This window comes from Natator depressus, chromosome 3, assembly GCF_965152275.1.
Source record: "Natator depressus isolate rNatDep1 chromosome 3, rNatDep2.hap1, whole genome shotgun sequence".
Taxonomy (NCBI): Eukaryota; Metazoa; Chordata; order Testudines; family Cheloniidae; genus Natator; species Natator depressus.
The window spans coordinates 178616911-178631595 of NC_134236.1; the positions used below are offsets into that span (position 1 = coordinate 178616911).

The 14685-nt window shown below is 43.9% G+C and overlaps 1 protein-coding gene across 1 annotated transcript in view; it reads left to right on the plus strand.

Annotated features, from left to right (window-relative positions):
- Positions 1 to 662: 662 nt before the first annotated feature.
- The window catches only part of PSME4 (proteasome activator subunit 4), a 216783-nt gene continuing 202760 nt past the window's right edge, over positions 663 to 14685 (plus strand). Inside the window, exon 1 of the mRNA XM_074949403.1 lies at positions 663 to 981. Within this exon, the coding sequence (XP_074805504.1) occupies positions 773 to 981 (209 nt within the window). The 5' untranslated portion in view covers positions 663 to 772. The remainder of the gene's footprint in view (positions 982 to 14685) is intronic.

Below are 14685 nucleotides of genomic sequence, written 5' to 3' on the forward strand. Positions count from 1 at the left end.
GGATGCCACAGAAGCAGGGATGAGTATTCCTCTCCCGCGCTCTGTGTCAAGGGCTGTCAGGGTGGGACAATCTGCATAAAGATTTCTTTTTAAGTGAAATTTTAAACGGCCTCATTCAAATGCCCAGCGAAATCCTTCCTAACAAGACAGAGCGACTTTAAATATTGCCAGAATGAATCGAACCCGAACAGAGCTCTAGGGCAGGTCAGCACTGCTAGGCAGCCAGTGACTCAGCCCCTTCTCTCTTGTCCCTCTTCAGCTCAAACCCCACCACAGTTGTTTCAGCCTCTACTCCCGGCTCCCCTTCAGACACCCAACTCTGCCTCTCCCTCCAGAGCTCCTTTCAGCCCTGCCTCCTCCCAACCTCCTTCCTCAAATCCTCACCTTGAAGTCTCCCTGTCACACTCCCCGACCCCCCGAGTGCCTCCCCTGACTTCCCTCAGCTCCCAGTGCCTGCCCCAGCCTTCCCTGCCCCTCTGAGGCCCCAGAGGCCTGCTCCAAGTCCCCCAACGCTCCTAAAGTGCCTCTCGCACTCCCCACTCCGTCCCCCCATCCCCTGCCCCTTGCTAGCTCAGCCCCCCGTCTCCACCTCCCGCTTCCGCTCCCCCCGCCCCCCGCGCAGGAAGTGACCTGGCCCGAGCGGGAGGCGGCCGTTCGCTCGGTTGGTTGCTTCGTCACCAGGAGCCGCTGTGTGACTCGTTAGGACAGAGCCGGGCGCAGAGGGTGGCGGCGGCAGCAGCAGCAGCAGGAGGGGACGGCGCCGGCGGCAGCCATGGCCGGGAGCGGGAGCGGGCCGCCCGGGGAGGCGCCGGGCTTCGTGCCGCAGAAGGAGATCGGCTACAACAAGCTGCTGCCGTACGGGGACCGGCTGGAGGCCGAGGCGAGCCGCCTGCTGGCCCAGATCAAAGGCAACCTGGGCCGGGCCGTGCAGCTGCAGGAGCTGTGGCCCGGGGGGCTCTTCTGGACCAGGAAACTCTCCACGTGAGTCCTGCGCCCGGGCCGAGGCAGCGCCTCCCTGCGGGGCGCCGAGGGCAAGCCGGCCGGGGCAGCTGGGATTGGAAGAGCGGCCCCAGCCGGCTCGGCCGTAGGGCTGTGGGATCGGGGTGTGTATGTGGGTGTGTACGCGCACCCGCCGTCGGTGCCCCCGGGGTATGGGTGTGTGTCTGCTGCCGTCGGTGCCCCCGGGGCATGGGTGTGTGTATGTGGGTGTGTACGCGCACCCGCCGTCGGTGCCCCCGGGGTATGGGTGTGTCTGTGTGCTCCCGTCGGTGCTCCCGGGGGTGTGTGTGTGTACCCATCCGCCGTTGTTGCCCCCCAGGTATGGGTGTGTGTGTGCTGCCGTCGGTGCCCCTGTGTGTTTGTGTGTGTGTGTATCCATCCGCTGTCGGTGCCTTCCCGGGGTATGGGTGTGTGTGTGTGTGTGCTCCCGTCAGTGCCCCCCCGGGGTATGGGTGTGTGTGTGCTGCCGTTGGTACCCCCGGGGGTGTGTGTGTGTGTGTGTGTGTGTATGTATCCATCTGCCGTCGGTGCCCCCCGGGTGTGTGTGTGTGTATGTATCCATCCGCCGTCGGTGCCCCCCGGGGGTGTGTGTGTGTGTGCTGCCATCGGTGCCCCCCGGGGTATGGGTGTATGTGGGTGTACACACACGCTTTCGGTGCCCATGGGTATGTGTGTATGCACCCCCCGCCATCAATGTCCCCGATGGTATACACCCTGCCATCAGTGCCTGGTACCCCAGTGGGTGCGTGCCTGCATGTACGCCTGCCAGTGGTACTCCCGATGAGTGCATGTATACATGCCATTGGTACCCTGGTCCACGCATGCCTGCATGTACATACGCTATTGGTGCTGCTGGTAAGTCAGTTTGTATATACACGTACCATCAGTAGCCCCAGCATGTGTGTGTGTTTGTACACGTGCCATTGTTCCCCCCGGCATACGTGCGTGTGTGTATACGTGCAATTGGTGTGTCGTCGTCCCCTTCCCCGGGACATGGATGTTTGTACACGTGCTGTCAGTGCCCCGGGGTGTGTGTATTTGTATGTACATACACCATCATTGCCCCGGGGCGTGAGTGTACATGCGCCATTGGCACCCCCAGGGTGTGTGTGTGCATGTGTACATACCCGCCCTCGGTATCCTTCCACCCCAAGGGGTGTACACACCTACCCTTGGTATCTCCGCCCTCCCTGAGGGGGTGTGTGGGTGTGTATGTACACCTGTCTCTGGTATCCCTCTTACCTTTGGTCGTTGTGTGCGTGCGTGTACACACCCTCCCTCCCTTGGTACCCTCCTTGGGGATTATGTGCATCCACCCTTCTTACCCCTTCCTGCAGTGGTGTACTTGTCCTCCGTACTCCTCCCCGTGGGGAGGGGTGTGTGTACCCACCCTCAGTAACTCCCCCCAAGGGGTGGGGGTGTACCTGCCCTCAATATGCCTCCCCTCAGGCACGTGTACTTATCCTCTGTTTATACACACACACACACTGGTGGTGTGCACCCGCCTTTTATTACCCCCACTGCAATGTGTGTGTACCTGGCTATCCTCTAACCTGTGTGTGTGTGCGCGCCAGGTTTCTCTCTATAGTATGTGTTTTCCCTGCTGTCTTCTGTACCTGCTGCCTCTGTGTGTGTCCAGCTGGTGTGGGTGCCTTTTGCCCTCTATCCCTTTGTTTCCCAAGAGTTTTTGCTCAGCATTAATGTGGGGGCAAGTGCCTGTAGGCCGAGCAGTCTGCAGGCTGTGAAGGGGGGTCAGTGACAGCAGCTCAGGCTGCGAGTGGAGACCCTCTTCTTTAGCATGTGACAGTGCAGAGGTCCCCAACCCCTGCACAATGAGTCTGTCCTGTGTCCATTAAACTTCAGCCGTCACTCCTCTCTGCCCCCAAGAGCCAGAGGGACCTTTGTCTGGGGCTATTTATAAAGGTGACACCAGCAGGAGCTGGGACTGGAGCCAGGTTTTAGGTTGTTGCAGGTTAAACCCTGTCTTTAAAGTAGCGGGACTGATGCTGCTGCCTCTGGGAGCTGCTGCTCTTGTTTGGGGGAAGCTGGGGAACTTCTGCTGCTGCCTCCCAACTTGTGCAATTTCCTCTGTAGGCTCGTATTGCAAGAGAGACTAGACTCCCATTTCAAGGCTGCTTTGCCTGTTAGTCTCTGTGGAAGGAGGATTTTATTGGCTTTAAAGAAGGTAGTTACTCGCTAAGCCTTCACTTATTTAGCCAGAAACTATACATGACTGCTCCATCTCTCCTGGGAATAAGTTTGTACTGGTCATTGCTGCCAAAGGTAGCACACAGGTTTTTGTTCAGTGGTTTCTTTGTGGGGAGAGTAGACTATGATAGGGCAGTAGTTCTACTTTCCAAAGAGCAGTTATGTTTCAGGGAAACTGAATTAGACTCTGGAATATGTAACAGACCTGGTGAGTAACTTGTTGAGCTTAACCTCAGTCTCTTCTCTGGCACAAAATACTCGTTGTCTCTGCAAATGTATCTAATGTTGTGTCACCATGAATGATACAAAACAGTCAAAATGTACTTTGGAATAAGAAGTAAGGGCAAAGGGGGATGTTTCATTGATAAAGGCATTTTTGTCTATTGGGAAACTATTAATTTTGTATATTTACGTGGGATGTGAAAACCTGCTTCCTCTCTCACCTTTTCCTTGTTAAAGAAATTGATTCAATTTGTAACCATTTTGCAGTATTGAGAGGGAAACAAGTTTTAAGAGATTTTATCCTTTGGACCCACAGTTAATAAAACCATCTGGGTCAGATGGGTTGCTCAGGCTCCATATTCCATTACCAGGTCCCTTTTACATCCAGGTTGCTGGGTCTTGAGTGGGAGTTTCAAAAGGTGCCTCAGGCTGAGATTTTTCAAAGGCTCCTAAAAGAGCTAGGCACCCAAATCCTCTAGAAATTCAAGAGGGTTTAAGTGCCTAATTCCCTGAGTCTCTTGAAAATGTCAGCCTTAGGTGCTTTTGAAAAAACTCCCATATTAATTTATCCTAGGTGCATGATGACAAAAAACTATTGTTACCAAGTGATGGATGTTTGGATTATGTAAAATGAGTTTATGGGTTCAGTCCAGTTTCACTACACACACATCAAAACGAGGGCCTCTTTTTGTTATTCACAGTCCAAGGTCTGAATGGGCCTGGAAATGAAACATATCTTTCCACCCAGAGGTGGCTGAGCTTTCTGAGTAAGCTTGCCCTTCTGTTAGCCATATTGTAGCTACACTGTTGAAATTCAGTTTCCAGTGCTTTCAAACCAGTGTATCTCATGAACATCAAAAGTAGTGAAATGCTGCCTTTCCAAAAGGGCATAGTTCAAAATTGGAATTTAACAGTCCCTTCTCCATAGCAAACATATTTGTAGGTGCGGTATTTAAGTATTATAAAACAGTCCATTAACAAAAATTGCATCAGTGCTCCCCCTGATTCTGTACTGGTGGGAGCATTAGCATAGATTAGGTTCTGGCATTTACTAGCATTTTTGCCATTGTGTTAACAAAGCCTTACAATGCTTAAAAACAGAGCTGCCAGACCCTAGTCTATATTAGGTTCCCGCTGGTGCTGATGGTCGTTCTGGTGGTAACACCAGTGGGAATTTTTTCTAAAATTTCCTGGTGTAGATGAAAGTTGGAGGTGTTTTGGGCATTATAGAAATGTGTAAATACATTTTAAAAAACATAGCCAGTTTCATATTTTCTAATGATCTGCTCTGCCTGACCATGTCATATGATGCCATTTTTACATGGTGACTGCTGCAATCTTCTAATCATTGTATCACATCCATATGAATAACATTTTGTCTTTGCTAAGCACTCTGCATCTCTATAGCAATGACATTTGCTACATAACTGAGACTAATGAGTAAGTCAGTTTCTTAGAGATCTGTGACGACTGCATTTGGTGGTCTGGTTCCTAAATTTATTGTAAAGTGGCTTTTCACCTATGTAATTAAAAAAAGGAAAAATAGTATTTTTGAACACTTGTTGGGAATTTAATACATATGTGGTAATTAAAATCTGGTTTTGACTAATATCAGTGCAAGTGACCTTGTGTTTACCAAAGAGTATTCTTGGATAGCATTACATGACTGCATTATGAGACATTTTGAACTTGATTGGTACTGTTTTTCCCCTAGCCATCTGCTAACTCATACTGTTTACAGTGATGCCTGTTGTTTTTAGTCTTATGGCAGAGGTTCATATGCTAATGCTGTCAAAACATGTTGTGGCATTTGTCAGTGGCTGAGAGGAAGGACTGCCTCTGAAAGTAGGGTGACTTTGGCAGCTCATCTGCTGGAGTTAGGCTCTTTGCAGTTTGACAGTGTGTATGTTGAACTAACCATTAGATGATATACTGTAAACTGCAATTACTGTAATAGTTTAGTCAGTAGGGCAGTAAGTGCATTCCATCTAGAATAATTTCTGTGCTGCTCTCTGAATCACAAAAGGGACAGGACTAGTATGTTTTGTCACCTCCTCTTTGAAGATTGAATTCATTTTGTGTGTGATGCAGCTTGGTTGTTTCTACTGAAGGGGTAAAAAATGACCTTTAGTTAATCCCAAGATTTCTGTGGTACTATAATGCACTGCAATGATCTGGGAACACGTTTTCTTAAAAAAAATACTGGGGGAGAAGTGGAAGTCAACTCTTTATTCCCTCTCCAACTGTCCTACATAAGTTACACACTGGTTTTCTGTATGAACTTACTTTTCTATAACCAAAACCAGACAAAAAGGCAGAATCTTCAGGATGGTAAAATTATTGTTTAGTTTTATTGCAGATATCCAAATTTCAAATGTTGTATTCTCATAATATTTCATAAAGCAATTAACTATACAGAAAACAAAAGAAGCAATGAACAGTAGAGTAAATAAAAAGTATTTATGCACTTACTACATACAGACATATAAAATATTTATTATGTATATTTATACACATATTTTTAAGTGTTAGTGTGTGTATGTAGTGTTTGGGGTACACAAGGAGTACAAGATCAGACCTAAATACATTTTCAATTGAAATAATTGAAAATCAGTTACTACTTCAGTTCTTGCTGACAACTGCGTCTTGGATCTTGTTTATTGCATATTGCAACAGCTGAGAACATCACTAATACACAGGGTGGTGTTGGAAATGCAGCTGTTTCAGATGTCCATGATGTCATCAGTTGTTTAGAAGAAACACAAAATGCTGAAATCAGATCTCATCAGGTAAAATGCCTTTCAGGTCCCTTTTTAAATGCATTTGGGCTTGATGCTGCATTCCTTGTACGCTCAAAATTTCCAGGGAAGTAAATGGACCCTTTAATTGTACTATGTATGCATCCTATAAAGAGAGAGAATTCTCTCTTCCATTAAGACATCAATCCTGCAGTTACTTTACTCATGTGAGTAGTCCCATTGACTTCAATGGGACTAATATGAGTAAAATTATACTTAAGTGTTTGAAGGATTGGGGTATAAATTTGTGACTAGGTTCCATTATAAACTCCTATTTTTAGTGCCCTTTCAACTTTGGCTAGCAAATTAATTTGTCCTGAAAATTGCCAGGTTTATTCTGAAAGCAAAAGAGAATCTTTTTGAAAAGTCTATAGTCAATTTGAGAACACTTTTTTTAAAGTTACAAGTCATCACAAAATTATCCTGATCTAAAAATGTTGACTAGTGTCTGTTTCTAGCTCAAAAAAAGTTTGCTAGTACCACATCAGTTTTTTCACATTGTAATATCTCGTTGAAAACGTGTGCATATTCTTTATTTAACTAATATAGATTGTAATTAAATTAAACAAGTTATTAATGTTCTTATTGTAATTGTTATGACAAAAAGTTTATTCTCTGGTGGCTGGTACAGCTTAGGAAGGACATATGGGCCTTTCTATAACTTGGTAGAGGTAGATGCCTATATTTTTGGAGCTAAAGGACCAAGATTTGTTCCTAGCAACGTAGTTTTGTGTCGCTGAGGTAATTACTGTTGTGAGTAGCAACAGATTTATTGCAGAATGCAGGAAGATGCCAATGCATGAAAAATGTGATTCAGCTGTTTTTGAATTACTGGTTGCACAAAATTAAAATGAATGTACATCCACTCAGTAGGAGATCAATCTATATCGTATTTCATTATAAGCTTTGCCTTTACTCCCTATTCTGTCTGTGAGGAAATCACGTTTTTCCTGGGCAAAAGTTGGGACTCAAAGGTACACAAGAAGAATTTAAACAACACTTAATTTTTTTTAATGGTTTACAAACCATGATTAACACTTATTTTTGCATCTCATATTTAAAAAACTGCTTTTATGGATCACTGTAGATTTGGACAGAAAACTATCCTCTGCTACACATGAAAAATTTGTATTGGAAACCTTGGAGGATTTTAGAAGAGTTACTAAATTTAGTAAGTGAAAGCAGTTCTCAGTCTTACCCATGGTAGAGCTTCCACCTTTCTCTAATACAGATAATTTTCTGCTATAGTTCAGAATATGTATTTGATAGTACAGTACATTTTCTAAAAATAAAAATGAGGAAGCCATGTACTCTAACTGTACAGTGAGGGACTAGTATACACCACATAGGAATAAGGACACGGGTGGTTTTTTTTTTTAATTTGGTCTTTGAGAGCTACTGTGACACTGTACTGTGTGCAGAGTAAAAGTTAACTGCCTGCATGGGGATGGCAATAAGAATGGGAAAAGTAACAGCATTAACCCTGCCGTTTTCAGTGCCCAACTAAACTCCAGATCAGAACCCCTTATCATACAGTCCAGTCCAGTGGACCTTCACTGTGCAGCACCATTGATCTGAGGAATACTTGCAACTGGCTGGCAAGGGCATAGGGAGGGGTGAGGTCCTGTGATGTCACTGATGAACTCCTTAAAGCAGGAATTGAATGGGGCAGTTAAGGTTGTGTGGGAAGTGTCACTTAACTCAGTATTTTATGGTTGTCCAAAGCTGCCTATTTGTTTCACATAATGTTAACCTTCATTACAGGGGACTTTAACTTGAACATTTTCTGATTCTCCAATATTTGAGTTTTGGGAATTAAACTCAAATGTTCTGGAAAGGTACAAGGAGAATAGGGCAGTACTGAGTGCCTACTGCCTTAATTCCACATTAATATTTCTTGCATATGTATAAATACACCTTCTCAAATGTGGATTCCCAAGAATCCTGTGGGACTCATGAAGTCCTGTACACACTCTCCTTATTAACTGTAATATTGTGTTCCTTCTGTGGAGACAATTTTTAGGGTGCTTTGAAAGCTTTAAAAGTTTCATGTTGATGTTACTAGTGTTGGCTTCCTTAATCTTGGAGTGCTGCTGAGGGCAGGTTGCTCAGCCCCTTCATAGGAGGAAATATTTTAGTGTCTTGATGCACATTTGGATTAGTTGAAGATGAATGATTAGAAGCTTAACAATCTGTTTTTTCTCCACTTACATAAAGAAGTCTTTTTGAAGCTGTAAAAACAGAAGCCATTTCATTGTCTAGTTCTGCTTCCTGTGCATAGTGATATGCTTATGCTCTGGAGATTTGTGTATTCTTATACTCTCTTCCCCTTCTGTTTCTTAAAGGAACAGCATTTAGTACTGACAAACTGCTGTTAAATTTTTTCTGAAATTGGTTAATGTCTTTCTATTACGTTATAATGCCATGAGTGTTAACAAAGGCATTGACTCTCCATTCTGACCAGCTGCTATCCTTTTTCTCAGATTCCTAGTGCCTCAGTTACTTTCTCATCTTTCTGACTCCAACTCCTCCTTCCAGAAGTCCAAAACTGTTTCATCTGCTGACCCCTTCAGGCTTCATTACAATTAGTAATCTTACTAACAGGAAGAAAAGGAGTACTTGTGGCACCTTAGAGACTAACCAATTTATTTGAGCATGAGCTTTCATGAGCTACAGCTCACTTCATCGGATGCATACTGTGGAAACTGCAGAAGACATTATATACACAGAGACCATGAAACAATACCTCCTCCCACCCCACTCTCCTGCTGGTAATAGCTTATCTAAAGTGATCACTCTCCTTACAATGTGTATGAAAATCAAGGTGGGCCATTTCCAACACAAATCCAGGTTTTCTCAAACCCCCCCCCCCCCTCCCCAACACACACACACACAAACTCACTCTCCTGCTGGTAATAGCTTATCCAAACTGACCACTCTCCTTACAATGTGTATGATAATCAAGGTGGGCCATTTCCAGCATAAATCCAAGTTTAACCAGAACATCTGGGGGTGGGAGGGGGGGTAGGAAAAAACAAGGGGAAATAGGCTACCTTGCATAATGACTTAGCCACTCCCAGTCTCTATTTAAGCCTAAATTAATAGTATCCAATTTGCAAATGAATTCCAATTCAGCAGTTTCTCGCTGGAGTCTGGATTTGAAGTTTTTTTGTTGTAAGATATCTGGTCACGCAATTACAGACATGAAGGTCGCTATCTTACAACAAAAAAACTTCAAATCCAGACTCCAGCGAGAAACTGCTGAATTGGAATTCATTTGCAAATTGGATACTATTAATTTAGGCTTAAATAGAGACTGGGAGTGGCTAAGTCATTATGCAAGGTAGCCTATTTCCCCTTGTTTTTTCCTACCCCCCCTCCCACCCCCAGATGTTCTGGTTAAACTTGGATTTATGCTGGAAATGGCCCACCTTGATTATCATACACATTGTAAGGAGAGTGGTCAGTTTGGATAAGCTATTACCAGCAGGAGAGTGAGTTTGTGTGTGTGTGTTGGGGGGGGGGGGTTGAGAAAACCTGGATTTGTGTTGGAAATGGCCCACCTTGATTTTCATACACATTGTAAGGAGAGTGATCACTTTAGATAAGCTATTACCAGCAGGAGAGTGGGGTGGGAGGAGGTATTGTTTCATGGTCTCTGTGTATATAATGTCTTCTGCAGTTTCCACAGTATGCATCCGATGAAGTGAGCTGTAGCTCACGAAAGCTTATGCTCGAATAAATTGGTTAGTCTCTCTAAGGTGCCACAAGTACTACTTTTCTTTTTGCGAATACAGACTAACACGGCTGTTCCTCTGAAACCTTACTAACAGGAGTTGGGTTGCTTGAATACAAGCAACTGCAAATCCTCTTGGCCTTTCTCTGCAACACCTCTTTCATTCAGTTTGCTTTGGAGTAGATGGAATGGGATAGCTGTAAAGGACACTTCTAACCAAGAATTAGAAGTTTTCAAAGAAGACTCTAGAGCAGTGGTTCCCAAACTTGTTCCGCCGCTTGTGCAGGGAAAGCCGCTGGTGGGCCGGGCCGGTTTGTTTACCTGCCGCGTCCACAGGTTCGGCTGATCGCAGCTCCAAGTGACCGCGGTTCGCTGCTCCAGGCCAATGGGAGCTGCTGGAAGCGGTGCGGGCCGAGGGATGTACTGGCTGCCGCTTCCAGCAGCTCCCATTGGCCTGGAGCAGTGAACCACGGCCACTGGGAGCCACAATCGGCTGAACCTGTGGACGCGGCAGGTAAACAAACTGGCCCGGCCCGCCAGGGGCTTTCCCTGCACAAGCGGCAGTACAAGTTTGGGAACCACTGCTATAGATATAGGTAAAATTCTTCTCTGATGGGCCTTGTACTCTCCAGCCCCGTTTGACCTGTTTTGTAGACCTCAAACTCCCTGGTGTACAACTGAATACCCCAAAACTTTTTCCTGGTCTGCAATCATACCACCTTATCCGGTGACCCTATCTGACTTCAGGAACCGAGTACTGTCAACTGGGGCAGTATTTGAATGGAACCCATGTCCCAGCCTGGTGTGTAGGGGCACTGTGCTGCTGGAGGTGCCATCTTTCACATGAGGTGTTAAACAGAAGTCCAGACTACTTGTGAGCATCAGCAATCTTAAAGCACTTTCGAAATGAGGTGGTAATTCTAGTGTTCTAGCCAAGTTCCAGTTCAGGTAATTACATTCTGCCTCCCCACGTTCCCACTGCAGTTTTAAGTCAAGGTGGAACTGGAGCTGGTGAAGGAAACAAATATCTTCACTAGTCCATGTACTGTACCTGTGTCTACAAACACAGGTGGGTGAATGAAAAGGAGCAGTGTTGCAGTGTCTGGCCTAACAATTATCTGGGAGGGTCCAGAAGGGCTGCTGCAGATTCTATAGTCATCCTTTGTGACAAGTTTGGGAACCACTGCTCTAGAGCTTCTCCCCATTTTTCTTCCTCCTGCTGCCAGACAGCAAGGGTGAAGTCTTGTCATTGGCTTAAATCAGGCCAGGATTTCCATGTGTGTTTCCCTAACCACAGAGAGGGAAGGAGGTGAATGAAATGCAGGCCAACCCACTATCCCACCACAGGAATCAAAGGGATGTTGATTGGTTGGTGATGGTTTCTGGCCACTGGCATGATCATAAATTGTGGAAAACTTGAATTTTCCGTGGATATAAACAAAAACACAAATTGCTGAACAAAGTACAGTCTTCCTCAAAAGATGCGGAATAAAATTTGGTTTTCTTGAGGCCCAACCAAATTATATCCTTTAATTGCTTTTCCTTTAGTGGTTTTTTTTAAGTACATAAAGCTCAAATGGAAATATTTTGGCTTTTATTGATTCACCCATTCCCTCCCCCATGTCTCTCAGTGTTAGCCTACTGCAATGCTATATATTCTTCTCAGTATATAGAAGGAAGCACTTCTATTTGCCAAAATTTGTGCATCGTAAGCGCTCTTCAGGGTGGTGTCCTGCAGAACGTTTGTTTTGTAATTGCTCAAAAGAAGCCAAAAAGAGGTAAATCTAAGCGTGCACACACAGTCAGACTGGAATAAATGAGGTTTGGTATGCTGTTTGTAGTAGATAATATGGAATGTAATATTTGTTTTCCCATTAACTTTTTATTAAATTTTATAAAAATATACATACAGAAAAAATAAACATAAACTATACATAAACTTCTCATAATATATTCACCATTTGCTACCTAACCAGACCTATACTTGAAACATTTAATTTTATTTATTTTTATATATATATATATATAGTTAAAATATAAATCAATTATTTGTATTACACAATTTACAAACCAATTTAGTTTATAAAAATCCAACTATTTAAAGAAAAATTAAGATAAAGAATAGAAGCAAAATTCAGAGGAGGGGAATAGAAATTGGGAGGGAAGGAAGTGGGGAGAGAGGAGGCGGAAGTGAGGGATACATTTAATAGGATCATTCAGATACATCCAGGAAAGCATCCCATATCTCTGAGAATTTTTCTTAGGTATTTCTGTTATGGTTGTCATGGTTGCCAAACTTACCATGTCTGTGCTCCAGTCTTCAGTTGTTGGTCGCTTTTTGGACTTCTGTTTTTTTAGATCAGTTCTATTTGTTACCTCTGAAGCACCTGGCATTGACCACTGTCGGAAGACAGGATACTGGGCTAAATGGACCTTTGGTCTGACCCAGTATGGCCGTTCTTATGTAGTACGAGTCTTTTAGCAATTATTAGTGCTCTGCTTAGCTGAAGTCTTTCAGATTTATTCAGTTAACATCTATTCGCTTTAAGATTACATGTTTAGTTTGTAACACAATTATATTTGATAGGAAAAAATTCACTCTCCAGTTAAGTTCTGCCCAAAATATATGGGTATAGGAGCATTCCCAGAGTGTATGGGTTAAGTTATCACCTGCTGAATCACAGCGCCAACATTTGTCTGTTTTATCAGCACCTGTTTTGAACAGTTGGAGAGTGGTCCAGTGCATCATCCGTATGATTTTCTGCTGGATTAATCTTAAAACAGGTGCCCAAGGAACAGTTTGGAGTATTGGCTAAAATTTGTTTCTGTTGGTTAACAGAGAATAATTTGCCTAGTTCCTCTTCCCATTTCTCTTTTAGGCGATCCATGTTTAATTCAAATTTTCTGGCCAAGTGTGCATATAATGTTGCCATAAATTTTGGCAATCTGGGTAATATTGTAAGAAATTAAAGCATTTTAGGTGGGTCAGGGGTAGCACAGGCTTTGGAGCCAAGCAGATGGGAGATGGTATGTTTATGTCGGATATATTGCTACTCCTTTGTAGTCTCTAGATTGAACCTTTCTTTTAATATTGTAAAAGGGAGGAAGGAATCATTTTCAATCAATTGAGTGATGGTCAGAATCCCTTTCCTAATCCAGTCTGGCCAAATGATGGGGCTGCCTCTTTACAGAGTTTTGAGTGATTCCAGATAGAGGCCACAGTATGTAGAAGGGGGTGACTATTAAATTTAATAGGCATATGCCTTGTATTTCTGGTGGCCACAGTAGTTGGTAATTGTTCTTTAGGGAATCTGGTAATAATCCGACTGCAGCACTTTGTTAAAGAGTAAAGGAGCAACCATTTCTGCTTCCATGTGGAGCCAGTTTGGGTCTCTACAGCTTGAGGGAATGAGCCACTGTGCTGATTGGCTAAGAATTGTTGCCTGATGATAAAATTTAAAGCTGGGAAACCTGAAACCACTTGTTTTGACAGAAAACTGTAATCTTTGTAATGGGATTCTGAGTTTGTTACCAGCACCCCACAAGAAGGACCTGAACATGTTGTCGATTTTAATAAAATAAAAGGGAGGAGTATGGAGTGGGAGGGAGGTCACAATGAAAAGGAACCTGGGAAAGGCATTCATTTTAATGATCATTTTTCCCCAAAGGGAGAGTGGTAGTGCCTACCATCTATTTAAATCATTTGATAACTGCATGATTAATAGGGTTAGGTTAACCTTGACTGTGTTTTTAATTTTGTTAGGGAATAGGATGTCAAGCTATCTGAGGTTTTCTGCTGCCATCTAAATGTCCCTATAGAAGAGCCACTTCCAGCTAAATCCAATGGATCCTCATTGTTTCTGATGTATCCCAATTTGTCTTGTAGCCAGAGAATTTGCAAAATTATTTATTGTTTGTAGGATATTGATTGACCTGAATTTTTTTTTTAATATATTAGGAGAGAAGGATTTTTGTCTCCTGAGACCCTGATTTGATCCGTTATATACCTTAGTGTTCCCTAGTTAGTCTTGTAAATGGTTCTAATGCTAAGTTGAAAATGATAGGGGAGAGAGGGCATCCCTGTCTATTTCCTTGAAACAGATCAAAGAGTGGGGGTCTTGTGCTATTTGTTAGGATGCAAAAGTTGGGATTGGAATATGACAGCTTTATGCATGAAATAAAGGATTTCTCTAACCCAAATTTATCCAGGCTAAGAAACAGATATTTCCAGTTCACTGTCAAAGTCTTTCTCTGCATTGAGTGAAATGCTTGCATGGGAATTTCTAGAATGTTGGTGGAATGCCATAACATTGATCAACTGACGTGTGTTATCAAATAGATTGGTTAGTCTCTAAGGTGCCACTAGTACTCCTTTTCTTTTTGAGAATACAAACTAACACGGCTGCTACTCTGAAACCTGTTATCAGAACTGTGCCTTTTGTTAGTAAATCCCACTTGGTTGGGATGAACCTTATCACTCATTACTTTTTCAGGTATCTTAGCCAATAGTTTTGAAAGTATGTTTATATCGGTATTGATTAAGGCAGCAGTTCTCGAACTGTGGGTCTTGACCCTACTTTAATGGGGTCACCAGGGCTGGCATTAGACTTGCTGGGACCTGGGACTGAAGCCAAAGCCCAGTCCCCCCCACCTGGGGCCGGGCAGCTTCAGTCCTGGGTGATGGGACTCAGGTTATAGGCCCCCCACCTGGGGTTGAAGCCT